The 26,962-nt window shown below is 53.1% G+C and overlaps 1 protein-coding gene across 10 annotated transcripts in view; it reads right to left on the bottom strand.

Moving 5' to 3' along the window:
* Positions 1-770: 770 nt before the first annotated feature.
* Positions 771-26,962, bottom strand: part of IQSEC3 (IQ motif and Sec7 domain ArfGEF 3) — a 96,447-nt gene continuing 70,255 nt past the window's right edge. For 2 of the 10 annotated variants that reach the window (XM_084766510.1, XM_084766511.1), the window contains 9 exons: positions 19,923-20,045; positions 19,356-19,522; positions 16,271-16,410; positions 15,060-15,185; positions 12,689-12,788; positions 12,421-12,582; positions 9,531-9,623; positions 7,865-7,914; positions 771-4,277 (listed from right to left, as the gene is read on the bottom strand). In XM_084766510.1, coding sequence (XP_084622636.1) covers positions 3,801-4,277; positions 7,865-7,914; positions 9,531-9,623; positions 12,421-12,582; positions 12,689-12,788; positions 15,060-15,185; positions 16,271-16,410; positions 19,356-19,522; positions 19,923-20,045 — 1,438 coding nt within the window. In that variant the 3' untranslated portion in view covers positions 771-3,800. Of the gene's footprint in view, positions 4,278-6,953; positions 7,768-7,864; positions 7,915-9,530; positions 9,624-12,420; positions 12,583-12,688; positions 12,789-15,059; positions 15,186-16,270; positions 16,411-19,355; positions 19,523-19,922; positions 20,046-26,962 lie in introns of those variants that run through there. The other 8 variants (XM_084766516.1, XM_084766515.1, XM_084766512.1 and 5 more) reach the window with 8 other exon arrangements.

Genomic DNA, 26,962 nt, shown 5'->3' with positions numbered 1-26,962 from the left:
CTTGGCTGTTGTCTTCCTATTTCCAGAACGTTGGATTCCTTTTCTGCTTCCAGAGGGAGATGTGGCTTTGGAAGGGCATTGGGAATATGGTCCCACTCCTTTTTTTTTTTTTTTTTGGTTTTTCGAGACAGGGTTTCTCTGTGTAGCCTTGACTGCCCTGGACTCACTTTGTAGACCAGGCTGGCCTCGAACTCACAGCGATCCACCTGCCTCTGCCTCCCGAGTGCTGGGATTACAGGCATGTGCCACCACGCCCGGCTTATGGTCCCACTCCTAAGGTAGCTCTTTCCCCAACAGTATCCCACAATTCCTCCACCCAGGCCCGTTACGCTGGTTTTGTTAAGCTATCCCTTAGATTAGGTGTCAGATTTTGGATGTGAGTGTTGGTGAAAACCAGAAGCAGATGACCAGGCCTTGTTCTCCACTGAATGCACATGCGTGTTAGTTGGGATGGAGGCAGGTTGCATTTGCAGAGCAGTTTTCTGACCTTCACCTCATCTCTGCTCCAGTACCCACCCACTAGATGTCTAGTCCTTTCTAGTCTAGCATTCAGAGCGCAGCTTCTTTAGACGGGACTTCCTAAGGGAGTTATACCCTAAGACGTTGTCGATCCTGGGGGAAAGAATGACGCTATGGCCAGAGAGGATCTGGGTAGCCCCAAGAGGGTCAGCATATTGTCTTTCTGGATCCTAGCAAGGGAGACATTCTAATTTGAGGTGGCTCCCCCACCTCTCCCCCCCCACACGAGTGAAAGAAACAACAGACACAAGTTTGCTCAAGTGACACATTTCAATAGAATCTCTAAAACTCTATGAATTGAACAGATAAAATACCTCTGGGCTATTTTGTTACAAAATATTTGCCATTTGGATTAGTTGCTGAGTGCAGCCACCCTGCCTGTCCCCAGAGAGCTGTCACTCCACCTGGTGAAGGGTGAGCAGGGGAGGAGAGGTACCACTGAAAGATGGACAGCAGATGTGGAGACAGACAGACGGACGATATCAGGAACCCCTACTGGGTAACAGAGACATCCTGGCAGGCTCCGGACAGGTTGGGGATGGGGAAATCAAAGACCCAGGACCCATACATATTTGTGAGACATCTTTGCAGACGAGAAGACACACAGGCTGGCTTCCAGGAAAGGCTGCCAAGACAGGACCTGCATTAGAACTGGAGGTGGGACTGCCTAAAAGTAGGTTAGGAAAGGTGCTTCCACCTCCCACTTAATTCTGGAGTTGGGGCCAAATGGATAAATTGGGAGAGGGGCCCAGGCTCCCCAAAGTAAGGCCTAGAAAGTTGATGGATGAGTGCATCTTAGGGCATTTGGATCTGGAAGCTCAGCTAGCACTCCACTGCTCCCTTAATTTTGAGACAGCTGGAGTCTCAAGAGCCTCTTTCTGGGCCTCTAAGAAAAACTGAGGCCCTGACATGGCCATGCCATGGGAATGGGCAGGAGGCTTCTCCCAGATCTCTGGGGACTAAGATACAGATGGACGCCACCATTTGTAGGTTGGCTGACCAGGGGAAGGAGGCAACACATGCTGGGGGCTCTAATGTTGCCTGGCCAGTAAGGTGCACTAGTTCCTCCCTGCCCTGGGCCATTGGGGGCTCAAAGCCCTGCCAGCTCAGGACTGTTCTATCCTGTGACCCCCAAGCAGTGTGGCTTCCTGTGCAGGACTTTGCTCTTGCCAGCAGGGTCTAGGTCTACTGCAGCAACCTCTCCCTGTAGAAAAAGGTGCACAGTGCCTGACAGTCTGGGTCCCCAGAGCCTGCACATGTGGACCAGGCCCCCAAACCTTGGCCAGCTGAAGCAGGAGCTCACCTGGAAAGTCAGGCTTCAGCTGAGGTGGGGACAGACAGAGGCGCTGTTAGCATGAAGCCAGATGTGAGCAGGGAACAGGGCTTGGCAACGGGAACTGGGCTATCCAGGGCTATGTCCCTCTTCTCAGCCCTTGATACCATGACCCCTACTCCAGAAACACACTTAGACTCCTTTATACATCCTCTGCACTAGTCATAAATTTTCCTCTATTTTCCTCACATTTATCCCATCCCACAGAAAGCTCTGGTCTCTCCCCAGGCCCTAACACTTTCTGCTCCGGCCCAGATGGGTGAGGAGTCTAAAGAGTGCATCCTATCTGCCAGCTGTTGCACTCTGACAGGTTCTGATTATTTTCTCAAATGTGGGTACTCCAGAAGGGTTCAAGGCAGTCAACTGAGAAAAACACAGGCTGGGAGCCCCTGGGGAGATAGAATATTGGCCAAAAGTTACAGGAATTGGCCAGAAACTCCCCGGGTGACATCACAATGACCTCAGGGTGAAAACACATACAGACACATGCATGCATGCACATGCATGCACATACATGAAATGAGGTCATCTGGCCTGGGTTACTTCTGCCTTCTGTCTGGTCCAGAGTACTGAATTTTGGGGTGTATAGTAGGGACCAGGAAAAGCCAGCTTACTTCCAACAATGGCAGTATTCACTGTGCCTCTCACCTCTTTAAAGCTTTAAAAACAGGCTCTGACTAGGTGGCCATACTGAGGAAGGTCAGAAATAGCTGTTGGCCTTAGATAAGGAGGCTGGCCTGGCATGTGACAGATGGTCCCTGAAAATCCCATGAATGTGACAGCCTATGACATTATCTCTGTAGTCTTTGGGGCTGCCTCATCTGTCTGAGGCTCTGCTGGACCAGGGCCACCTGTGTTGACTCTGGTCCTGGTTGGCCTGGAAAGTGGATGCCTGAGCCCTGCTTAGCTCTGCTCTGCAGTTTTGAAGGTCCCGGGAACTCTTGGCCATCACTGCTGGAAGCCAGTCTGCATTGTCCAGGGAGGGACTGTTTCAAGGGTAGGACAGCAGGATGACACAGTGACTCTGCAGCCCCACTGCTTTACCTTGTCTGTGTACACAGAGGCTGCAGTAGTACCAAGACACACCCCTACTGGGCAGACCAGCACCCCAACTCCTTGCTTCTGGCTCCACAAAGAAGCAATCAACCCGGTTCTCACATGTGTTTATGGATAACTGCCCATGCGTTGGAGGCTGGAGGACCAAATGTTTTCACCAAGTGCACTTTGCAGACATGACCTCCCAGGGACATGTTGAATTGACCCGCCTAGAATTAGACAGCCTGTCCCTTCTCCTTAAATCTTTCCTGGGTCTGGGTAGCTCAGAATTCTCAGGAGGTGGCAGAACAAACATGATTAAGGGAGCCAATGTCCCTGAGGCACAGAGAACCAGGCTTCCAACTACAGGCTTGGATGACAGAAGCAGCAGACAAACCCCCTCTCCCCTGTTACTCTTAGACCCCCCCCCAACCTGGGGAGTCAGGGCTAGCTGTCCTCTATTTAGCTTGGTCATAGATACACCTTATGTTGGGGTACTCTACTCCTGTCCTGGGGTACGCTGCTGGCAAGTCTAGCCTTTTGGTCTTGTCCACTGGTCTTGCTAATAGACCAAGTCTGCAAGCCCATCAGGCCACACCCTCTCTGCCTTCAGTTTTCCTTTGATCTACAGTCTAGTTGGGGGAGCACGGTGAATACAGAGGAGAAAGCATGGCCCATCCGGCTATGTGGGACCCCTAGGAGAGCGAGGCGGTATTACATGTTTGTGGCAAAGTACTAAAATAATTTAGTGAAGGATGGCTGGGTCAAGCAAACCATCTTGCCAGGTCATTCTCTTCCCACAACAGTGATCAGTGGCCAGGGAGGCACTATGCCAAGATGTGAGGAGTGGCAAGGGGCAGCCCAGATTCCTGAAGGACAGCCCATTGGAACAGCCGGTGGCTAAGGGCAGAGCCTACACCAGGCTCCTTGAGCCACTGGAATAGCGGCGTCGGAGCAGCAGAGAGCCTGGCGGACAGAACTGATGAGGGTGATTGTATGGGGGTGGGGGTGGAGGCAGTGGAGGCTGGTGGATGACCTTAACTGGGGAGCCTGGGCCACGCAAGGGCGTGGAGCCACAGGAGTCTGAGGAAGATGAGGCATAGCAGGACAGAGCCTGGCTCAGCAGGGGCTCCATGCGGGCCAAGCAGGGTTTGTCCAGGACAATGACCTTGACAATTTGCTGGCACTGCACCAGGGTGCCTGGGGGTGTGGGTGGCGGCAGTGGCAGCGGTGGGGGCTGCTCCCTCAGGGGGCTAGGCTGTGGGTCTGGCGGCAACGTTGGTGGTGGTGGTGGTGGTGATGATGTTGGTGGTGACGGTGCTGGCGCATCCCTCTCGACACCCAACCTGGGGCTGTGCTGGGACGTTTGAAGCCTGTTGTGAATTGACACCTAGTTTAGAAACAGCCAGAGAAGCATGAAAAGTTACCACTAATTCCCAGCTGCTGGGGCTGGCCACCCAAGCCTCCCAGAGCCTCCCTTCAGACCTCTCCTTCCTACTGTCCAGAGGATGCTCTCAGTCCCTGGCTTTGACCCCGCTTCTCCTCCCCACCCCCCACAGGGAAACTGTTTCTCAGGCCACTCTTCTGTGGTGGTAGAGAGAGTGCCTACAGCAGCCGTGGTTCTCCATGTCCCAGTCTGCTCATCTGTGAGACAGGAGGCTAACTCCTCCCTATGTACTCTCTCTCTACTCCGAGAAGCAGGGCCATTCTCCTTGTGCCCAGGGTGCGATTAAGGAGGGAACCTCATCATTCACCATCAAAGTACCTGAACTCAGAATGCTAGGGAGCCTTGAAGGGGTCCTGTCCTCCTATACTCCCCAAGGCCATGACCCCTGTGTCTGAGAGCTGCTGAGACAGTCCCCTTCACCTTCCTGTGCCACTCAAGCTACAGGTCTTGGTTAGACCTGCATGTTACAAGGCAGAGAGGTGGAGAGAGCTCCTTTCTTGACTCCTTGCATGGGCCGGGAACAGGTGGCCAGGGCAGACTCATCGTAAGAATGTAATGCTTGAGTCTGGACCAGAATTGCTGCTCAGGCTAGAGTACCTGCTAGCAGCAGCGTTTTCCCTTCCCACAGATGCCGAGAGATGCCTCCTGAGGACATTGTCATCCCCCCCACCCCCTCACCAGTCCCTAGCTAACAGGCTTCCAGGCGCCAGGATTCTCACGAAGAGAAGTGCACTAGCATCCGAGTGGGTATTGGTGGCCACACATCCTTGACTCCAGCCTGTGAGTCAGAGAGCCTCGTAGCAGGCCCATGCTTCTAATCACAGTTCTAAGAAAGGACTTCTACCATGTGGGCTCCGATCCCTCTCTTCAGAAGCCCCATCTAGAGCCGGACTCTCCCTTGAGCCATGCCACGCTTGTATCTGTCTGTCTAGGATGCTCATAACTCTTTAAATAAACTCCTTATCCTACAATAATCCGTCCTTCTTGAACTTGTGTCTGAGACCCGTGAAAGGCCCGCTCAGTAGGCCTAGGAGCAGGAACATATCCAGGCCCCTCTCTTAATGGCAGAAGAGGTGGAGGAAACAGACACCACGAGGAAAGGAGAATGGTTTAATTCCTCATCCTTTTCTACCTCATCCCTCATCTCCCTAGTCGGTAGCTAGCTGTGACCCACCGCCATCTTCTCCAAAAACATGGGTCTTTTGGAGGTGGCTAGGATCCTTCTCTCTGAAGATGCTTTCTCCTGGGGTGTCTGTCCTGAGGTACCACCTTGTAGGGCTAACTTCTCAGGCACAGAGGGGGCGTGCTGAGGATGCAGGGGAGAGGACCTTATTCCAGGCCTGGGCCAGAACAGCTCATACCCAGAGTTCCAGAGCAGTGTTTACTAGTCCTGCTCATTGCCCAAGAGTGTAATTTCAGAGACTCCTTTCCTAAAGTTGTGCTGTCTCCCCCTAAGGCTCACTAAGACTCTAGCCCCAGCACCCAAATCAGCCAGCCGTAAGGATGATTTTCTTCATCCTTTCCCTCCACCTGGACAACATTCTCCAGGCCGGAAATCACCCAAGATGAGGGAGCAGAGTTCTTGGCTGTTGAGTCACACATCCCACAGAGGGCATGGCCAGCATCTCTGTCCTCTCAGGGGATGTCATGTCACCACTGCTAAAGCAGGGCACAGGCTAGCCTCATACCTACTGGTATTCTGAATAATTCTCCAGGAGAAGTGTTCTGAGACAGCCTGACCAAGCATCCTCTCTGGTTCCTAACCCCCGTGTCACAGCACCCTCATGTGTGTCTGATGCACCAATGCTGGGCTACCCAATCCAGGGCCAGTGAGCCTTCCTTCTCTCCTCATCCTCAGTTTCTTCCATGTAGCCCACAACCTCAGCCCTGTACACAGGGACACAGTCTTCACTTCCCTCTATGTGCATGACAGTCCCATCCCAGCCCAGATCCTTTAAGACTCAGTAAAGTGAAAAAGCCTGAGAGAGAGAGAAAGAGAGAGAGAGAGAGAGAGAGAGAGAGAGAGAGAGAGAGACAGAGAGAGAGAGAGAGGATGAACATGAGTAGCAGTCACAATAGCTCAGAGGAAATGGAGGAGCGCCTGCCACAGGGGCTTGGCCAAGCAACGCCAGAGGAGAAGGAGCTAAGGCCAAGCCGAGAGGCCATGGGGGTGGCCACATTGCCCTCTGCTTAGGGGAGCAGAGGCTGGCAGGATCCCTGGAGCTAGCTGGAGGGGCGGGGCAGCCTTGCAGATAGCCACGTGGTCCTTTGGGTGGATAGGAGGGAAGAGGGGCATCATATGGCTGGTCCTCCCTGGGTCGCCCCAGGAGGATGTGCTGGAGGGCTGGTGACTAGGGTTATCTGCAAGGCTGAGAATGGGCAGCTGCGGGAAGATGCGGGCGCAGGGCAGGGGATGGAATACCCACCCTGGGGGCTGTTCAGCTGCTGGGGCGGGAAGCTCCTCCGGGTAAAGGTGCCTCCTCCAGAAACACGTGGGGGGTGGGGTGCGGGGACAGAGAGAAACTGAACTCCCAGGTATCCTGTGGCTCCCCAGGGCTTGGCAGGCTTCTGGGTGGGCATCTCCCTCCACATCTAGGGGAGCCCTCCTGCTAATGGGCATGGGAAAGGACTGTCTATGAGCAAGCAGCTGGTGGTCCTCAAGGCCTGGCAGCCAAAGAGAGGGTCTGTATGGGAGGCAGTGTACACTGCCTTTAGGGGCTGCCTTGGGGCTGGTGGAAGCCAGCTGCTACTTCCAGGTTCCTTTCCCTGGTGGCTTGGAGATGGCAGCTTCTCCTCCAGTGAGGAGGGTCTTTGGCTTTAAGAGCTCATCCCCCAGGAAAAACTCTTGAGGCACCCCAACCCTGTTCTGCCTCTTTTTCTCCTGTGCTCACCCCACCCCATGGCCAACTTTCCAGAGACTAGTTGCCCCAGGGAGAAATCCCTTCTCACTGTCTCAACCCCATTCCTCCAGTCTCCCCAGGAGGTATCCAAGGGTCCTTAGGAGTGATCATGGAGGCCTTGACTTTAGGAATTGACATGGAGAGGGAGCCCAGGCTCTCTCTGTTCAGGGAATGGAAGGATCTGGAAGGACCTAGAAAGGGACTGTTGAGTCTCGGCTACAGCATATAGTTGAGGAAAGAGCAGTGTGTTGGGGGTGAGGGGAGTGGATACACAAAGAGCGTGGAAGGATGGCCCAAGGCCACGGGAGTGTCGTGGGTTCATCTCCCTGGGCTGGGCTGGGCTGGGCTGGGCTGGGAGCTTGGCCCTGGAGGGCAGTGGGCCGGGTTGGCTGGCTGGGGAGCAGTTTGGCAGTGCTTGCGGCTTAACTAGGCGCTGGGAGAGTGTGGCATTACCCATGCTAGCAGTAACTTTTAATTGTATCTCTTGAAATTGGTAAAATGGTGAGTCGGGCTGGGGAGGCATTGATTAATACCTGAGAAGAGAAACAACAGAGACAGTGAGAAGGAGGGACAAGGGGGGCGGGTGGGTCACAGGCTTACTCACCTGGATGCCACCAGGCCTCCACTTACCTCCCCCGAGCTCTCCGCCGCTTTCTCTCCTGCCATGGCTTCCCTTTTGGCTTTGAATGCAAACAGCATAGGGCTCATTCTCCACCAGTCCTGCCTGGAACCCGGGGTCCCTTCCTCCCCATCCGGCATCACTACCCTCTAGCTGGCGTGGGTAGCAAGACGAGACTGTAGGTTACGCCCACACATACTCCACTGGGGGCGCTGCCTGGCATAGGGAGCCTCCCTAGGCCACTCAGTAGCTGTGTAATCTGGGGTAGGGTGCTGCACCTCTCTGGGCCTCCACAGACAAGCAGGCCTTTCTGGAATTCTTTTCTGATTTTGTACTGTTGGAGTCATTTTTCTCCTGGTCGAATCCTTGTATGACCTGGGAAAGCTGGCTTTTAAGTGACTTGTGGGAACCACGTAAACCTGCCTCCTTTCACCATAGGCCCCTTGAAGGAGAGGCCGCCATTTGCTATGATCACTACAACTTAAGGGGTGCTGTGTGTGGAGTTCTGAGGACCTAAGGGCCCCACGGCACACCCACCATGGTGCTTGCCATGCGTAGAGCTGCTAATGGCCTGTGATTAGGACTACAGCGTCTCACCACCTGGTATGCATCAGGGAGCCCTGTGGACCCCCAGGAACGGCTTGGGGACTCTTCCTGGCTGAGGTCTTCTATACCTGAGCTCCTTGGAGTTTCTCACTCCTCAGCCCCCTCGCCCCACCCCCACCCCAGCTTCCCAAAAGTGTAAAGGAAGCTGTGCAGTCAAGGGCAGCGTGGGCAAGCCCCCCCGGAGATACACATGCAGATCTGACAAGGGCTCACAGCTCCCTCAAGAGAAGCTGGAGGGGATGAGTCACGTCAGCTGGTACCCAGATGGTAAAATGCAGGCGGGCCTGAAAAGTGAGCGGTGACCCACATCCCGAGCAGAAAGTAAAGGAGGCTATTGGTTTAGGCGGGTGGAGAGTTATGGCGCTATATAGATGACATCTCAGAGAGATGCTTTCCACAGCACAGAGAGCCCGAAGCCTTGCTGCGAAAGGGAAAGGCTTGTCTCGGCCGGTGCAATCAGAACGCTCATGCTACAAGCTCTGAGTGTGGATGCAAGACTGAATGGGTAAGCTAACACATGAGCTGTGCACGGGGTTTCTGTGTATCTATTTCCTGTTTCTCTTCCAATTTCTCCTTATGAAGGGGATATGGAGGCTGTCCGAGCCCACTTCTCCTGCTCCTTGCCAGTGGATCAGACTGAGGTAGCTGGCAGAAAGAATAAAGTCGGGCAAGGGTAAGCCGACTTCAAGGGCTGGGCAAAGGGAATACTAGGCCCTAAGCTCACATGGCTAGCAAGGGAAATTTAATCTGAAGAAACCAATTAAGAAATAGAGTTCAGGGCTCATTTGGATTGATTCCAGGCCATCAGGGGTCTTGGCCAGACTCCAGGGGCAAGTGGTGACATTCCACATGCAGTCCCGCACTTTGGTACAGTTTGCAAAGTGGACACATTTCTCGGTCACCTTTCTCTACCCCAAGCTAAGGACTAAAAGTTAAGGACACAAGTCTGGAGCTTCTCCATGGAAAGAAATAGCCAGAGAGACAGCACTGCCCACCCAAAGCCCCCAGAGCCAGGTGCAGGACCGCGGTGGCCTTTGTATGGGCCGGAGTAAGGGCAGAGCCCACTCTCACCTGTGGGCGATCCTTGCTTCGATTGTGGGTCCCCCTGAGCTCCAGCAGACCTTACAGAGTGTGTCTTTGTCCCCTGCTGCTTCTCCAGTTCCCCTAAGGAAGGGAGAAGGATACAGAGGCAGCACTCACAGCCCCCAGTCCCGGGGAGCAAGGGGATAAGGGGAGAGTGGGAGGAGGCAGGGGGAGAGTGGGAGGAGACAGGGGGAGAGTGGGAGGAGACAAGGGGAGAGAGGGAGAAGGCAGGGGGAGAGTGGGAGGAGGCAGGGGAGAGTGGGAGGAGACAGGGGAGAGTGGGAGGAGGCAGGGGGAGAGTGGGAGGAGACAGGGGAGAGTGGGAGGAGGCAGGGGAGAGTGGGAGGAGACAAGGGGAGAGTGGGAGGAGGCAGGGGGAGAGTGGGAGGAGGCAGGGGAGAGTGGAAGGGGGCAGGGGGAGAGTACAGGGGGAGGGTGAGAGGAGGCAGGGGAGAGTGGGAGGAGGCAGGGGAGAGTGGGAGGAGGTAGGGGAGAGTGGGAGGAGGCAGGGGGAGAATGCTCGCTCTCCAGTCCCACAGGGACTTTGGGTTGGGCTGGAGCACTGAGAACCAGCTAAATCTGTCTGGCAGCTGCATCCGTGAGTGATGATAGCAAGATCTGTTTGACTGTCCGAGGGACCACAAAAGGCTGGTGTGGGACAGGGAGGTGGCCTGCTGGGGTTGACACCCTGGACTGATGGGCCTCTCTATGCCTGCCTCACTTGAGGAGACAGCTGGGTTCACTGCCCGATAGGGTTTAGGAAGATGGCCTGAGATAAAGCACACAGAACAAGGCCTGACCTGGGCGAGTGTTCCATGCTTTGAAAACATTAGGACAGTGTGCAAGAAAATGCAGTATTGGTCCTAGACACAGTTGGTGACATCTAGTCCGTCCATGTGTGCTTGGCAGGAATGCTGCCCCATCCCTAGCTGTCAGCTGCTGAGCTTCCTACAGGGTGTTTAGCAATGCCCCCAAGGGGTAGATTCCATAATCTGTGTGGCTGGGACACATGTCTGCCCCTCCCCCCGCCGGAACCCCCTCCCCCCCCCCCCCCCCCCGCTGGTGCTCTGCTGGAGCCTCTCTGCACTAGAAACTGCAGTTTATTCTCCCAGTGGCTCTAGGGGCCTGGCTAGTTGCTGTCCATGTAGATTTGACAGGTATTATTAAAGCGCGCTCTCAGCTTCTTGGTTCCAAGGGACATGACTCAGGATTCCTTTATTAAAACTACCCACTTGGGTTCCATTGCTGTTTCTCTGGCTGTCTAGAATCCAGGGACACTACACAGTAAGTGTCCAGACCAGCAGTTTGTCCTAGTTGCCAGAACCACAGCACTCTTCCCTTGTACGCACTCTTACGGAACTCAGTTAGTTGCTTGCTGGCCCCAGAGGGACCCTCCTGGCTTTGGAGGAGTTAGTGTCCTAATTACGTAATTACGCGTGAGTTTGGAGGGCCTGGACGTGGCGTTCATTGCCTCTCACTATGAGAACTTGGACCCCCATTTTAAGTGCTGCTGGCCTCAGTTGCCTTGCTTACAAGAGGAAGAGCACGGTGTGCACACAAGGGGAGTTGTAGGAACTAAATGCTGGGTCCTGCCGCCTGCCCAGTGCTAGGTGCGTAGCGGGGCCCTGAAATGGTGGCTACTTGTGCCTTCCATTTGCCTCCTTGCTGACTCATTTCTTCTCCTGCCTGCCTCCACGGCCACCTTTCCCTGTCACCCACTTTCTCTTCATCTGAAGACCTGGAGGCAGCCCCCTACCTACTTTCCTTCTGGCTTTCTTGTCCACCCCGACGCGGCACCCCCCCCCCCCCAAAGTCAGCTGCCGAAGCGGCTTTCTCCCTGCCCCTTGATATAATGGATTCTGACCAGATCTGCTCCTCTGATGCTCTGAGAATGGACTTCTAGGCTGTCCCGTGCTCTCCCTCACTCCTCCGGGCTAGACGAAATGTTTCTCCCTCAGTACTGCCGAGGCCAGGCGGGCAGCGCCTCTCTAAGCAGTTTGGAGCCATTTGTGACATTCTGACCAGGGGCAAAATAAATCCATCTCCAGACACACCTTTGAGAATGTTCAAGAACAAAGAGCTAAACAGGGCCCTCTAAGGTAACTAGTCCAACCCTTGAAAAGAATTTGTTTGTGACACCCCTGAGTCCACGGAAACCAATGTTGTACAAAACCAGCAGGCACTCAACGCACCGTCCCACTTGCCAAGGAGCAACCTGCTTGGGTTTCAGTTTAGCCAAATTTTGAGCGTTTTTCTTAGGAGACTATACACAGAACCTCAGTCCCACAGGGGAAAGACCGTGAGACCAACCATCAGCCTTAACTGCCTATGCCAGCTCTGCCTGCGCATTAGCACTGGTTACTGTCTCTGAGCTTCATCTCTCAAACGGGACGTAACAGCTCCCTTGTAGGCTACTGTGACTATAAGTGGAAACGTAGCAACAGCATTCTAGGTGAGAAAGGCCCTTGTGCGCCCCGTGTAGACACCAGTGTGTACTCTGGGAGGTGGGGCTCACTTCAGTTGTGAAGCAACCCCACATTGGGATGGAATGTGGCAGCGGGGCTAGAAATTCAGGGGTGAGGGGGGCTGGCTCGGGTTGGGGCAGTGGAGGAGTGACAGTTCCCAGGAGGCAGAGGCAGGTGTGTATGCATGCTGCCTCTGCTTTGCGGACCCCATCTTTCTGCCTTGGGAGTCGGGGTGTGTGGGGGTGGGGGGTGGGTTGTGTGGGTGGGGGTGTGGGGATAGGAGGCATGAGGGGTCGGGGGGAGTGGGGGTGTGGGGGTGGGGGTGAGGAGGTGGGGGTGGGAGGTAGGTGGAGTGGGTGGGGTAGGGGGGTAGAGGGGGGGAGTGGGTGGGGGGGGGAGGGGGCCATCCTTACACTCTATCCGAATCTGTTCCAGCTCTGTCACCTCAGCAATTGACTCCTTCAGGTCCTCCACGAACTTTTGCATCTCGTCGGAGCCCAGGGCGCAGAAATGCAGCACCTGCTTCTTCTCAGAGCCCGAGAGTGGAGTTGCCAGAGTGATGCCATGGGAGTAATCTGAAATCCAGCCCGATCCCCAGCAGTGAGCTTTGGGCAGCTAGGTGCAGGGAAGGCTGGTGTTTGGGGAAGCCTCCACCCTCTGGGGGCTCCCGGGAGGACTCACACTCATTCTCAAAGAGGTGAAACCGCATGCCTAGCAGGCCGACTGCCTTGCAGAAGGTGTATGTGAAGGAGCTCTTCTTCTTTGGGCACAGCTTGAGAATCTGCCCAGGGGAGGGACGGAAACAGATGAGGGGGCTCCTGTAAATGTGTGTGCACATGGACAGGCACCAATACCCAGAGACACTATGGGCACTGTCAATACACGGAGATGCGCACCTCTACACATCAGAACAGTTCCCCCTCCTTCCAACCTGGTGGTCCATACACACGGGCCAGTCACTGCTTAAACCCCACTGGATCCCGTTACTTCCGCATTAGAAGCTCTGGCCTGTATGTCCTCCCAGACTCAGCCTCTGCCCCAGATGGGCTTTATGCTGGCCTCACACTGACCTCCTTTTTTGCAGCCTGTAGCAGCCTAGCTCAGTTCTGTAGCAGCCGTTCCCTCTCTACAACTCTCCCTGCAGCTTTCTGCATGGCCAGATTCCTCTCATTAGTTAAGTTAACCCAAATGCTCCTTAGAGAAAGCTTCCTTTCAAAATCCTATTTAAACCAACAAACGAAAAGCAACCCCCAAGTCTCCACTGAAACCCAGTCACTGATCCTACCACCATTGGATAGAGTTCCGTCATTAGCTTTCCTTCCTTCCTTCCTTCTTTCCTTTCTGCCTCCATCCTTCCTTCTCCCCTCCCTCCCTCCCTCTCTTCCTCTTCCTCCCATTTCTCCCTCCTTCCCCTCTTTCTTTCTTTTTCTTTCATTTCTGTCTAAAATGAAAGATCAGTTCATCAGTTGCTCAACATGTGCGCTTATATTTTATTTAGCACCTCTTATGCGCTGGGCACAGAGGATGTGGAAGAATGGATGTGACAGAGAGCCCGCTCTCCAGAGGCTCATGTGATGGAGGAGGAAGACAGTTAAGGAGAAAACCCCTCGACCCATCCAGCAAAGTCAAAGCAAAGCTAGGGGCAAATGAAGTAAAACAGAATCAGAAATCAAAGGCACTTGGACAGGCTGCCTTGCCTGGGCGAGAGGCCACCCGGGAGGCCACATTCAATTAGAGACCTGCTTGGAGAGAGGGAGGTGACCACACCTAGAGGAGCTTTGGGATGGGAAGAGAAGGAGCAACTGCCAGTGGGAAGCAGCTCCTGGGGCCAGGTATTTGAGCAACCAGGAGTGTGCAGAAAATGAGCTCAGAGACCTCTGGGATTGGGGGAGCCTGGGGCAAAAGATGGGGCTTATTTCTTATCCCGTTGAAGCCTGGTGGGCCCTGATGTGCACTCCAGAAATGTACCGCTGCTCTTTGGGAGTGATAAAGGACAGAGGGACTGAGAGGAGCATTTAATATCCTGTATCATATAGACACATTTGTACTCCATCCTGCAAAAACGGAACCCGCACAAATAAGCTATCACTGGTTGTCCACACACACTGTTAATGATTTGCCCCTCCCCCCTAGACCCAACGCTCCTGCAGAAATAAAGAGTTAATACAGTCAGTGACTACTCAGTGTTTCAATAAGTGCCTGAGCCCAAACTTCTGCTTCATGAGGCCAAGTGTGGGAACAAGAACCAGAGAAGTGTGGACATCACAAATCCCCCAAAATGACTGCCTGACCCACGGACAAGACTGGCCTCCAGAATGACCCACTGCCTGTGTTGCCCTATGCCGCTCCCCTAATAACCTGCTGCAAAGAGATGAGGTGCAAGGCAGGTTTTAAAGATGCTGATACACTGTCTTCTCAGATTGTCTGATCTCTAAACAGAACAGTTTTGAGGTGTTGTTTCTACCTTTTCTCATTGGCTCTGCAAATGGCAGGCACCTAGGTGTTCTGCTATTCCGGCTACAGGAGGAGGACACGCCTCCCCCCCCCCCCCAAAGAGTCATGGGGCCAGAATGGCAGGGTGGAGAGAGAGAGGGGCCCTTCTGTGGGATCCTGCAGAGCTTTCTGTGTGACTCCCTTACAGAGAAGGCCTGAGAGCACAGGGCTGCAGGAGCTTACTCACCCTGCCTGCCTCTTTGCATCTTGGACAAGTGCTATCCAACCACTCCGTGGGCCCAGGGACAGTGGCCTTCTGATGACCTCCCAGGCAGGAATGTGGTGCCTTGCCGATGCCTTGCCTCAGGTTTTCAGTATTATAGAGGCAGGCTGTCTGGGGTCTGGCTCTTTTCCACTTTGACCTGACTGTGTGCCTCAGATTCATGGTGTGTCAAGCAGGAATGGCTTATCTTGGTCCACCCTGCCCAGTGAGTGCCTGCATGCTTGGGCATGTCCCACCCCGTCCCAGTAGGCAAGGACTCAGCACAGCACCAGCCTCATCTACCCTGCCCTCCCCCATCCTGCCCTCCCCCCTCCCGCCCTGGCCTGTACTGCTCACCACCAGCAGATCATTGAAGAGGAACACTTCTCTCTGGTGTGCAGCTTGTTTCTGTAGCTTGTTCACATCGGTCACCTCGAAGAGCCGGCTGCAGCAGACCAGGCGGCGGTGTGGCATGGACAGCACCTGGAACCCAGACAGGGCTCTACAGGGAAGCTTCCAGGGCCCTCCCCCGGCCCATGGCACCCACTTTCCAGATGAGGAGATAGAGTTCCAGGGAATGGGCCTGGGCTAACACTTGACCTTTGACCTCTCATGGCGTGGGGGTGGGGTGGTTGGTGTAGGGTGAGGGGGGCTGGGGTGAGGGGGTGGGGGTAGGGGTAGAGGGAGGCAGGGTCTGTTCCCTTCATCATGCCCCAGGGCAGCATACTGAGAGAAAGGATTCATTCATAATGGGATTATGAGATTATGGGATGAAGAACAGAAACTGAAATAAGCCTTCAGAGTGTTCAAAACCTGTCAGCCGCTCCCCGCCTCTATAACCATGCGTGTGTGAAATTGCTACCCATTTCTTTACTGCACACCCAAATGCAAGTGTGCAAGGGGGAGAGGATTATAAAAGCCCTGGGATCTAGCCTAGTAAGTAAATTATCAACTGGCTTGCAGAGCATAGGCATGCTGAGCCCTCAGCTATAGCGGCTCTGATACGAAGCTCTTTTCTAGGTGGAGGAGGGAGTTCACAAACAGAGCTCAAAGGCGCCCTCCAGTGGGAGGGACAGGAACCTTCCCTGCTTTGTCTGCACTCAGTGTATGGTGCCAGTAGCACAGTGAGCCACAGAGGATGCCAGCTTTAATACTCACTGCACATTAGAACATGTTGTCTGGGCCCAGGCTGCCACAACCTACAGTCCATGTAGCTCATTTTCTGTCTTCTTCTCATCTGGACTACCCAGGCATGCCTGTTATCCACTGCTTCCTGTGAAGGGCACCCTAAACTTTCTCAACTGGCAATCCATATGTTTTAACTGTAGGTCACCAGCTCGTCCTTTTTGACATCTCATCCTAGTGACAGCAGCTGGGGGCAAGAGGGATGAGGAAACTATGCAAAGGGGGAAAGGATGTGGTGCCTGGCACGCAGCACAAACTCAATTTATGGCCAACAGAGAGATGACTACGTGAAAGGGGAGGAACAGACTAGGAGAGGCTTCCGGAAGAAAGGATAGGACATGGAAGATGGCTGCCTGGGAGTGCTGCTTTGCGTGGCCACTTACCGTCTTCATACCCACGATGGACTTCTCCACCTTGGTGACGTATGTGACATGATCCTCATTGGATTTGAGCTCCTTCTGCTGGATCCTTTCATAGATGCCCACCACCAGCTCTCTGGGGATGTCAGCGCCATCATCCACACCTACCAACATGGGAGGGTCAGGGTCAGAGCCTCAGACAAGAGGGGCAAGATTTCCCTCCCCAGGGAAGCCCCGGGGTGGGTGTGGGGTGGGGTGGGCGGAATTCTGATTCTGTTTTGTCTCTGAGCTTTAACAACTGGCTCCCCACTCCCGCTAAAGGGAAGATACACTTTTCAGCCCTGTCTGCTAATGTCCTCTGCCTTGAACACCCCGGCCTCTTTCCTGGGGCCTCTAGGCTCCTGCTAAGCATCTTCGATTCCACATTTCTATTGTCTTCTGTGTCTTCTGTATATTCTATTGTCTTCTGTGACCTCACCCTGTGTCTCCCGTGAGCATGGATATCGTCTGTCTTGTCCTCTTTGCAATCCTTTCTCTCTGGGTCTTCCCCTCCCCCTTAGCAGGGGACACGGTGCCCAGCAACTTGTGGAATGGGGAGAGGAGTCTTCTCTGACTGGGAACCTAAAAGCTGAGCAGGAAGCAACTAGGAGGCCAGTGTCTTGGGATGGCACAGGCAGCGAGACCCTCCCCTGTCCTGCTTCCCAGTGTTACACTCTGGTAACCCTTGGTGAGCAAAAAAAGCTATAGGATGGAAATAAAAAGTAGAATGACAGTGGGAATGGAGAGCCAGGAAGAAGACTCAAAAGGTAAAGCAGAAGAACATCTTCCAGAAAGCCAGCCAAGGAAATGGCTGTATAGAGAACTACTATAAGAGCAAATGAAACAGGCTTCTGACACTTGAGTTCCAGGGGTTAAAGAAAGCTATGAGAACACGGAGAAAGCACCGTGCACAGTGTACAGTGCACCGCGTGGCTTCTGTACCCATAGCTTTTCTTCAACCAATTGTCAATCAAAGGTAGTCCAAGATCTGCAATTGTCCCAAACATGTACAGATGTGTTTTCTTGTCTTCATTACCTAAATAATACAGTGTAACAACTGTTTACATTTGTGTCATATTGGCCCTAGAGATGACTTAGAGCATAAGGAGGGAGTGTGAATGATATATGCCAACACCACACACACACACACACACACACACACACACACACACACGGAACTTGAGCATCCAAGGGGGTCCTGGAAACAATTCCTTGCACACATGGAAGCATAACTATGTAGCAGAAAACCTCACACAGCTAGACATGAGTTTTTAGACTAAAATGATTGACCCAGAACTATGGGTGAAAAAAGGCATATCCTGTGAGACCTCACTACATGAAGACAAACAGAAGAACAGGTAAGTGTTCAGACACAGATGAAAACAACTGTCCAAAGGTCAGGTACTGGGATGGCAGAGCAACACTTCAGTGCCCACATCTAACCTATGTATTTCCAGCCTGGGATTCTATTCCAGGTGTTTCCCGATCACACACGAAGGCAGATTCAGAACTTAAGTTCTGAATTTATCTCCAATGTTTCCTTTCTTTGGAAAACAACTAAAAAAATGAAAAAGCTGTGATGTCCAGGAGCCAAGAACGCAGTGTAGGAGATGCCAGGGTGACACTGACTAGGAGACAAAATGCCTAGGGTACCGTCCAGATGTGAAGGATTGCCACTCATGTCTGGTCTGATGTTTTAATGGTAGAAGCACGAGGAGCCAAGTTGGATATGAAGGTAAATGCCAACTCTAAGGAAGATGCTCTGAGGACTCAGCTTTGGGCTGTCTTCACTCGGCTCTCTTATCCCAGGACTGGTTTTAGTGGCAGTGGATGAAGAAAGCAGATAAAACTCTACATAATAGACCATTGATCCAATGCTAAAATAAAACTTCACTAAGTGAAAAACTGCAAACAGCACAGTATGTGGAATGTGTGCCTCCATTTCTATACCTTGAGGGCACTGGAAGGCACGACAGTGCTAAAGCTTAGACAGGTGCCTCGGGTGGGATGCGATGAGAGAGAAGGTTCCAGGGGTGTCGGAAACGGCCAGTTCGTAGTCACAGGTGTGACCACACGGGCGTCCATGAATATAAACTCCTGTCATATTTATACATCTTATATAGTCTGTGTTTATAACAAGAGATAGGAAGAAAGGAACAGCATGCCATTTATTGGTGTGGAAGGAACGCTAAATACAAAGCCAACAGGCTGGGGATGTAGCTCAGCGCCAGAGGGCTGGCTGAGCTTTCAGAAGTCCCCGGCTTCTGTCCTAGCACCGCAAAACAAATCACTAAGCAATTGAGAACCATTGAAAGTGTGGCTTGAGGGCATGGCAGGTAACAGGGGCTGGCTCTTCTTCTTCTTCTTCTTTTTTTTCTGTAGTGAACCTTGTAGAATGCTTTTACTTTATTAAACACATACACACAAATAACTTTGGTTGTTTTCTGCTTTAGATTTTGGAGACAAGGTATTATTCTATAGTCCAGGCTGACCTTGAACAAGCAGCGATCCTCCTGTTTTATCCTCCCAAGAGCTGGGGATTACAGGTGTGCAGCACAACACCCAGCACTCTGATTTTTTTTTAATGCCCAAAGCTATCAATATTACATACGTTATATGCTGATAGCTTTGGTCTGGTCCCTGTGCGAGGTGCATGGTATCAAATAGAAAGGTTTCTCTGGTAGATCTATCAGGTGGCTGCGAAGCCGAATGTGAGGAGCTCAGATGTCCTACTCCCAGTCTCTGTCATGAAGTGAGAGGAGCTGGCGCCACCCAGACACCATTCTAGTGCCAATGTCCCTGAGGCCACCTAGTGGGGACGGTCCACCATACGTACACAGAAGGCAGAGGCGTTGTTATAGATAGGACCCTGGTGCTCTGAGTAGGGCTACAGCACCTGGACATTCAGTATGCTAGAAAGTATGCAACCTTTCAAGCATGTTAGGGGTGACCAGGTCCTAAGGGCAAGTGACACTAACAGTTAGAGCACATACTCACAAAATTAACAAGGACGGGACCGGGCTGCACTGTGCAGCACCCTCACCCCACCTACCCAGTCCAGCCTCCTCACCTCGGAGGTTGCGGATAAAATCTTCCAGCATCATCTTCCGGTCAGGCTTGATGTTGGGGCTGTACATGTCGGTGTTGAGAAGGATGATGGCAAAGGCCAGGATGAAGATGGTGTCCGGGTTGTGGAACTGCTGCACCACCTCGGGGTTGCACATGCAGTAGCGCTGGCTGCGGGGGATGTGGGGCAGGACCATCAGATCCCCCGGCCCCAGCTCTTGAAGGGTTTGGGGACCAGGGAGATCCCTGGCCCACATGTGCTTAATACAATGGGCTGTCTGTAGGTGAGCAAAGGGCACCCACTGGGAGGGTCCCATGTGGCTCCCAGCTTGGAGGGCTCATTAAGGGATTCTGGTCTTTCCCCCCCCCCCCATGCAGCCCCCACCTTCCCGCCTATACCAGAAAAGCTTTGCCCAGCTCAGTATCTCTGTGGCCCAGAATTTCGGCAGCTTTTTCTTACCATCTCTGCCTCTCAGGAATCAGTGGATGCTTGGAGGGCCTGGGGGGTGGGGTGGGGGTGGGGGTGGGGCTGGGGGTGGGGTGGGTGGAGGAGCTGGGAAAGGGATCTCACCTGAAAGCTTCTATGAGGCGCTCTACCTTCTGGGCCTCCCCCTGCACGCGGATGTGAGCTTGAAACTTCCTGAGGGCTTCGTCCAGCTCCATGTTGGAGAAATCCATTTCATCTACCACACAGCTGAGGGCAAAGCAGGAGTGAGTGAGTGAGACAGTGACGGGCAGAGGGGTGAGGCCGGGCCACCCTGGAGGAGTCGGAGGATCTGGTGTGTTTGTAGCAGGGAGGGAATGAAGGAATGATCTCTTGCAGCTTTGCTCACCGCTCTGGGGTCTCCTCTGAATAACCCAGGAGGACAGCTTTCTCCTGTCACTTCTCATATCGTGCAGCAGCCCCAGGAGGCAAGCTATTGGCTGTTGTCTCCATCCCATAGCCAAATACCTGAGGCCTACAGGGATGAGCTGTTGTCCAGTGCCACCAAGGACAGTGGAAAGCTGAGCTCAGACCTCCCTCTTGCGATTTCAAATTCTCTCCGAGCCCCAGAGGATCTCAGGGTCATAAAACGCTTGTAAATGGAATAAGCCAGGCATGGTGGCTCATACTTATGGTCCTAACTACTTAGAATGCTGAGGCAGAAGGATTTCTTGGGTACATAAGGATTCTACCAAAAAAAAAATGGACCCCGCACTCAGAAGGCAGAGGCAAGCAGATCTCTGTGAGTTCGAGGCCAGCCTGGTCTACAAAGCTAGTCCAGGACAGCCAAAGCTACACAGAGAAACCCTGTCTCAAAATAATAATAATAAAAAAAGCAACCAAAACAACGACAACAAATGGGGTGGAGATAAATGTTATATATCATATATCGTATCAAGAAGGATGGAGAGTCCATTTCTCCCCACCAGAATCTCCGAGAGGGCGGGTCTTTCCTGGACCCCCTTTTCCTTGCACGGCCTGGAAAGGTCGATGCCTACACGGAGTGTTGCCCCTGTCCAACCAACCCCCACCATTCAGCCTCGCTTTCTTTTTGGGTGCTCTTTTCCCTGGCTCTTGTGTGGGGTGGCAGGAATCTGGGTGCGGCCATGTTGCAGATCTGATACCTCCAATGTGAGACTTTCCTGCCAAGAGAAGCTTGTCACAATATGGCTGGCAGGGGCCCACAGGCTCTCAGAACTGACGTCTGTCAGCTCTGTCACCTGCCCCATCCTAAGTTACCTCCTTGCTGGCTCCTTCAGAGCCTGCCCTTTGTTGTCTGCACAGTCTTCTGGCAGAAAGCATCACAGCACAATGTGGGCACAAGTCACCTTGTCCTTCAAGGCTGCTCGGAGCTTTGAGCCAAGCAGTAGCTCAGTCCCTGGCACTCCTGACAATGACTTGTCAGACATCTACAGAGTGGCCAGCTGTGATGTAGACAGGCTCTGAGCAGGATCTGCCTCTCCCATATGATCTCACAAGACCCAAAGACCCTCAACTGTGTTGCCATTTGTCAGGGAAGATGCCATAAAGCAGTGATCTGGCCATGGAGGTGTGTGGGCTCTGCCAGCCCACTGTGGGGGAGTAGGAAGAGAGGGCAGCCCCCAAAGAGTGCAAAGAAGGGAGGGCTGAGAGGGAATAGGGCACTTCCTCTTTACTCTCCCTGGCTTGGGCAGAGCCATAGCCATCGCCCACTGAGCTCGCTGGGCTCCTCTAAGGCTTGTCTCCAGCTTGTGATGGTGGGTTAGTAGATGGGGCAGGAAGCGCCTGGAGGCATGAGGCTTGGAGAGCCCGAAAGTCAGTCTGGACTGGAGAGGGATGCCTGGGATGGCAAAGCCTCCAAATCCACCCAGGTGGAGACTGCTCTGGCTTCTCATGGATAGCTGAGCGTTTGCTTCTGCTTTGCACTTTCCTCAGCTTGCTAGGAACTGGGAGGGAGCACCCCAGAGTGAGCATCTGTGGGTGGCCATGGCTCAGCCCGGGCAGGAGCCAGGTATTGAACCACATAGTGTTGCTATCCTGGAGAAGGAAAACAGACAAGAGAAATTAGGGGGTGGGCAGAGGAGGGTGGAGAGGAAGAGACAGGAAAGGTCAGGTAGAGATGATGTTGGGCGAGGAAGACCCCATGTATTGGGTAAGGGGCCTGAGGATGCAGAGGCTGAACACATTGTATCCTCTTACCCGAGAGCTGTGGACCCTTATAAGGACAAAGAAGAGGGCTGCAGGCTCAGCTGGGCCAACACTGACTAGAGGGCCTGGCTCCTCTAAGGTCCAGGTTGGCCCTTGGCCACAATGGGCTGACATTTGGCAGCTTCCTAGGCCTGGGCCATTAGTCCATCTATCCACTCTGTGTTCCCCCCACCCCCGCCAGCCCAGACCCCTCTGCTGTGGGCTCTTGTAGGCGCTCCCCCACCCGTGTGTGTGTGTGTGTGTGTGTGTGTGTGTGTGTGTGTGTGTGTGTCTTCAAAAAGAAGCCTCTCTCCAGGACACTCTGCCCCCAGAGCTCTGGGCCAGGTGTGTGTGTGTGTGTGTGTGTGTGTGTGTGTGTGTCTTCAGAAGGAAGCCTCTCTCCAGGACTCTCTGCCCCCAGAGCTCTGGGCCAGGTCTCTCTCCTAGATGGTGGAGTGGGTGCTGGAAGCAGAGTTCTATGGGAGAGGCGGGGAAGGAAGTAGCAGCTGGGTGGAGTGGGGGGATGGGATCTGCCCAGCCAAGCACAATGGCCTACTTTCCAGTCCCCTACTCAGGTGACACGCAGCCTGCCAGCTCACCGGATCACTGGATCGGGACTGTGGCTAAGAGCTCCAGTAATGAACCCGTTCAGGAGAAGCGGCCAGGTGAAACACAGCTCCCATCATCCCAAGCCAGGAATGGGAGGACCGCCATGAAGCCACAGCGCCTCTAATTCAGCATCTTCTAGCCTGTTCTGAGACGCCTGAGCTGGGACGGAGAAGGTGTTAGTCAAAATGCAGCACCCTGGACCCTCTCCAGAATCAGTGAGTTAGAACACTTGGAGGCTGGCCTGGGAATCTGCATTCTTTATCAGCATCCCTCTGGGTGATGCTTACAATGTGGAAATCAGGGGTTGAGCTGAAGCGAGGGGTAGGAGGAAGCTCAGCCCATTGGAAGCTTTTGGAATGTCAGTCTAGCTACTACCAAGCCCCAGGGACCACCAGCCTTTTAAAGGGAGGGGTGTTTCCATCATCCAAAGCTATCAGGATGACTGTGTGTGTGGGGGTATGGAGGTGGGTAGTAAAGGGCAGAGAGCTGGAATTGTGGCTAGATAAAACATCATCCACCCCCAAACTGCCTCCCTGTGATGCACCTTGAGACATCAGTGTTTTTTGTTTGTTTGCTTTTTGTTTTATGTGTATGAGTATTTTTTCCTATGTGTATTTAAGTGCAACATATTTATGCAGTTCCTTAAGAGGCCAGAAGAGGGCAACAGGTCCCCTGGAGCTGGAGTGAACAGCAGCCTGGGAATTGCCACTTGGGTGCTGGGAACTGAACCTAAGCCTTCCGTAAGGTCAGCCAGTATTCTTAACTACGGTATGAGTGTTTGACAGTTGGTGTAGTCCCGGGATCCTTGCATCCTGGGGAGAAATCTTAATATTCTCTGGCTGCAAGCCAGCTGGAAGGGAAAAGAACAGACAGAGCCACGGGTAAACCCTCACTTCTCCATAATGGCAAGTCACTTCTCACAAGCCTGTGGGTTAGCCCAGGTGAACACTTAGGACCCGCCCACCCTGGTTAGCCCAGGTGAATCTGTAGGACCCGCCCACCCTGGTTAGCCCAGGTGAACCTGTAGGACCCGCCCACCCTGGTTAGCCCAGGTGAACCTGTAGGACCCGCCCACCCTGATTAGCCCAGGTGAACCTGTAGGACCCGCCCACCCTGGTTAGCCCAGGTGAACCTGTAGGACCCGCCCACCCTGGTTAGCCCAGGTGAACCCTTAGGACCCGCCCACCCTGGTTAGCCCAGGTGAACCCTTAGGACCCGCCCCACCCTGGTTAGCCCAGGTGAACCTGTAGGACCCGCCCCACCCTGGTTAGCCCAGGTGAACCTGTAGGACCCACCCCACCCTCATCGTAACTCTGCCATTCCCAAAGTAGGACACAAAAGCAGGGTGAGCTCACAGCCCACCTATAACACCACAGTAGGATAGCACCTAAGGTGACAGACAAGGATATAATGCTCTGGCTGACTCAGAATTCATCTGTGGTGAGCGCTGGCCATTCCACCTTCTACTGAGGGAGGCGTCATTTGCTTTCCTGGTAGGGCCTGTGCCCTCCTGAGGAAGGTGGCTGGAAGGTGGCTGGAAGGGTGACTGGGTTGGTCCCTAGCAGTCTGCTCCAGCAGACAGTCATCTTCAGGGTCGTCCCCTGTGACCCTAACAACGTGGGTTCCTTCAGTATGGACTTGTGGTGGCACCTCCACATCTATCACTTTCCTCATTTCCCTTCTCCATCCTTCTTTTTTGTAGCCCTCTTCCCATGCTTTTTTTTTTTTTGTCCCTGGAATCACTAAAGGGAGCAGACTGTTGATCAGCTTGCCAAATCTTCCTGCTGCTGGGTCCCAGAGCGGGTAAGGTAAGGGTAATGTCACCTTTTGTCCCCACTGTCCTGATAGTCTTTTCATCTCCCAGTTTTACACTAAGCACCTCTTGGGCCACCTAGGGGCTTTTTTTTTTCATTGCCACAATTAGGAGAGCAGGCTCCCCTGTGGTTCTGGGAAGCCTCTTCTTGCTGGGGTTTCTTCCTGTGTGCATGGGCCAGCAGGACTCCAAGCACCGGCTGGGAGGCTCCTTCTGGACCCTTGCTTACTGAGGGTTCTTTTAGAGCTCATTATATGTCGAATATGAGACATTTCCCACAATCCCATGTGCTTAAGTACTTGGGTCCCACCCGGTGGCACTGTATTAGAGGAACTTTAGGACCCAGCTGGCAGATGGAGGGCCCTGTTGAGCGGCTTCTGGTGCCATCTCCATTTCCTGTTTCTCTCAGGAAATTAGGAGCTGTTGTCTCACACTCCTGAGCCTGCCAATGCACCTGCTTTGATGGGCTGTGCCCCAGCAGTCATGAAGTATAGTAAACCACTCCTTTGGTAAGTTACTTCTATCAAGTATTTTGTCGAGAGTGGTAAGAAAAGTAAGTAATTTCGTGTCTCAAAAAGTGAGTTCAAGGCCAGCCTGGTCTACAAAGCGAGTCAGGGACAGCCAAGATAACACAGAGAAACCTTGTCTTGAAAAACTTAAAAAAAAAAAAAAAAAAAAAAAGGACATAGCAAGCTAATAATCTGCATTTTATGAAATAGTAACTATTAGCTGTTCGTTTTGTCTCCATAGAAGAGACTGGCCCCGTGGAGGAACTCCATAGACCCCACTGCAAGAATACTTTCTGGGCTAGCCTGGCCACCTTCCCCACCTCCTTAGTGTCCCCTGCTTCTCAGTGATTGGTGCTAATGCTCTCCCTGAGGCCTTCTGTCTCCCTCAGATCTACAGCGGGGGCCTGGGGAGTGCCTCAGAGGACATTTGGACACATTCATACAGGCCTGGCCTCTTATTTTCTGCCTTTCCAGGCCTTGCCAGAGCTCCAGGAGTGACTGGCTGATTGGCTTGTTTTCAACACGTACATTAAATGGCTCCCAAGTACAAGACTTGGCCAAGGACCTATTGTGACTTGCTAACCATACAAACAGCCTCTGTTCTGGGGATGAGATGCTGGCTGGTTTTATGTCAACTTGACACAAGCTGGAGTCATCTGGAATGAGGGAACCTCAATTGAGCAAATTCTCCCACCAGACTGGCCTGTGGGCAAGTCTATAACGCACCTTCCTGATTGAGGATTGACATGTGAGGGGCTGGATCACTGTGGGTGGTGCAGTCTCTGGACTGCTGGTCCTGGGTTCTATAAGAAAGCAGGCTGAGGGCCTGGAGAGATGGCTCAGTGTTTAAGAGCACTGCCTGCTCTTCCAAAGGACCCGGGTTCAATTCCCAGCACCCACATAGCAGCTCACAACTGTCTGTAACTCCAAGATCTGACACTCTCACACCAATGCACATAAATTAAAGTTAAATAAAATGGTTTTTTTTAAAAGAAAGAAAGCAGGCTGAGCAAGCCACGAGGAGCAAAGCCAGTAAGCAGCACCCCTCCACAGCCTCTCCAGATTGCTGCCTCGTCTGAGTTCGTGCCCTGGCTTTTCTCAGGGATGCCCTGTAATGTGGAACTGTAAGCTGAAAGAAACCCCTTCCTCCATGAGTCGCTTATTATTTATTTATTTATTATTTACTTTTGGCTATGGTATTTAGCATAGCAATAGAAACCCTGACAGTGACTGGGAAGCCATGCCCTAAGAGCAGTCAAAACTATTCCTTTATAGCGAACACCTATACTCCTAGGTCTTGGGCGGCTGAGTGGAAGGATCACATGGTGGAGGGGCAGCTTGAGCTCTCCCCCTTCCGCCCTGTGAAATTCTTCACAAGCACCACAGACTCTACGTAGAGAATGGTCAAGTTCCACACAAAGACAAAGAGGACATATCTTCTATTGTTTTGCCCGTAAAGAACTCAGGGGGCCATGCAATTTCCATTGAGACCTGAAAGATGAGTTGCAGTCGTTGAGGAGAAGATGTCGAGGAGGCGGATGCGTATACCAAGGTCCTGTGGCAGATAAAGCTTCCAAGCACCTAGAAAAGGTTGATGAGTCTGCAACGCAGAGAGGAGGGGAGTCTGGAGGACATGGGGGCTTGGGATAGCAGGGGCCGTCATCTGTTAGTCATGAGGATTCTAGAGTTTATCCTGAACACAGCAGGAAAAGCAGCATGGGGGAAGCAGTGGGGTGACATGATCTGGGTTTCTTGAGGAGGTTTCTCTGGTGGCTATAGGATGGGGGCGGGGGAAATGAAAGGGAGGGAGCGGTGAACAAGAGAAAGCAGGGAGCGCAAGCCAGGGGCTGCGTCTGGGTTGAAGCAGAGAGGGGAGTCTAAGATACAGCTCAGAGGCATCTGGGACTGAAGGATGGAGGAAGTCGGAAGTTACAAGGAGAAGGGTCCCAGGGTCCCATAGCTGAGTGTGAGCATGGGGCAGGACTCAAGGTGGGCAGGAGCCTAGGTTGAGGCTGTAGCTTGGGACACTA

The sequence above is a fragment of the Acomys minous genome (assembly GCF_964271855.1).
Source record: "Acomys minous genome assembly, chromosome: 17".
In the NCBI taxonomy this organism is placed as follows: Eukaryota; Metazoa; Chordata; class Mammalia; order Rodentia; family Muridae; genus Acomys; species Acomys minous.
This window is presented reverse-complemented; position numbering and strand designations above follow the sequence as displayed.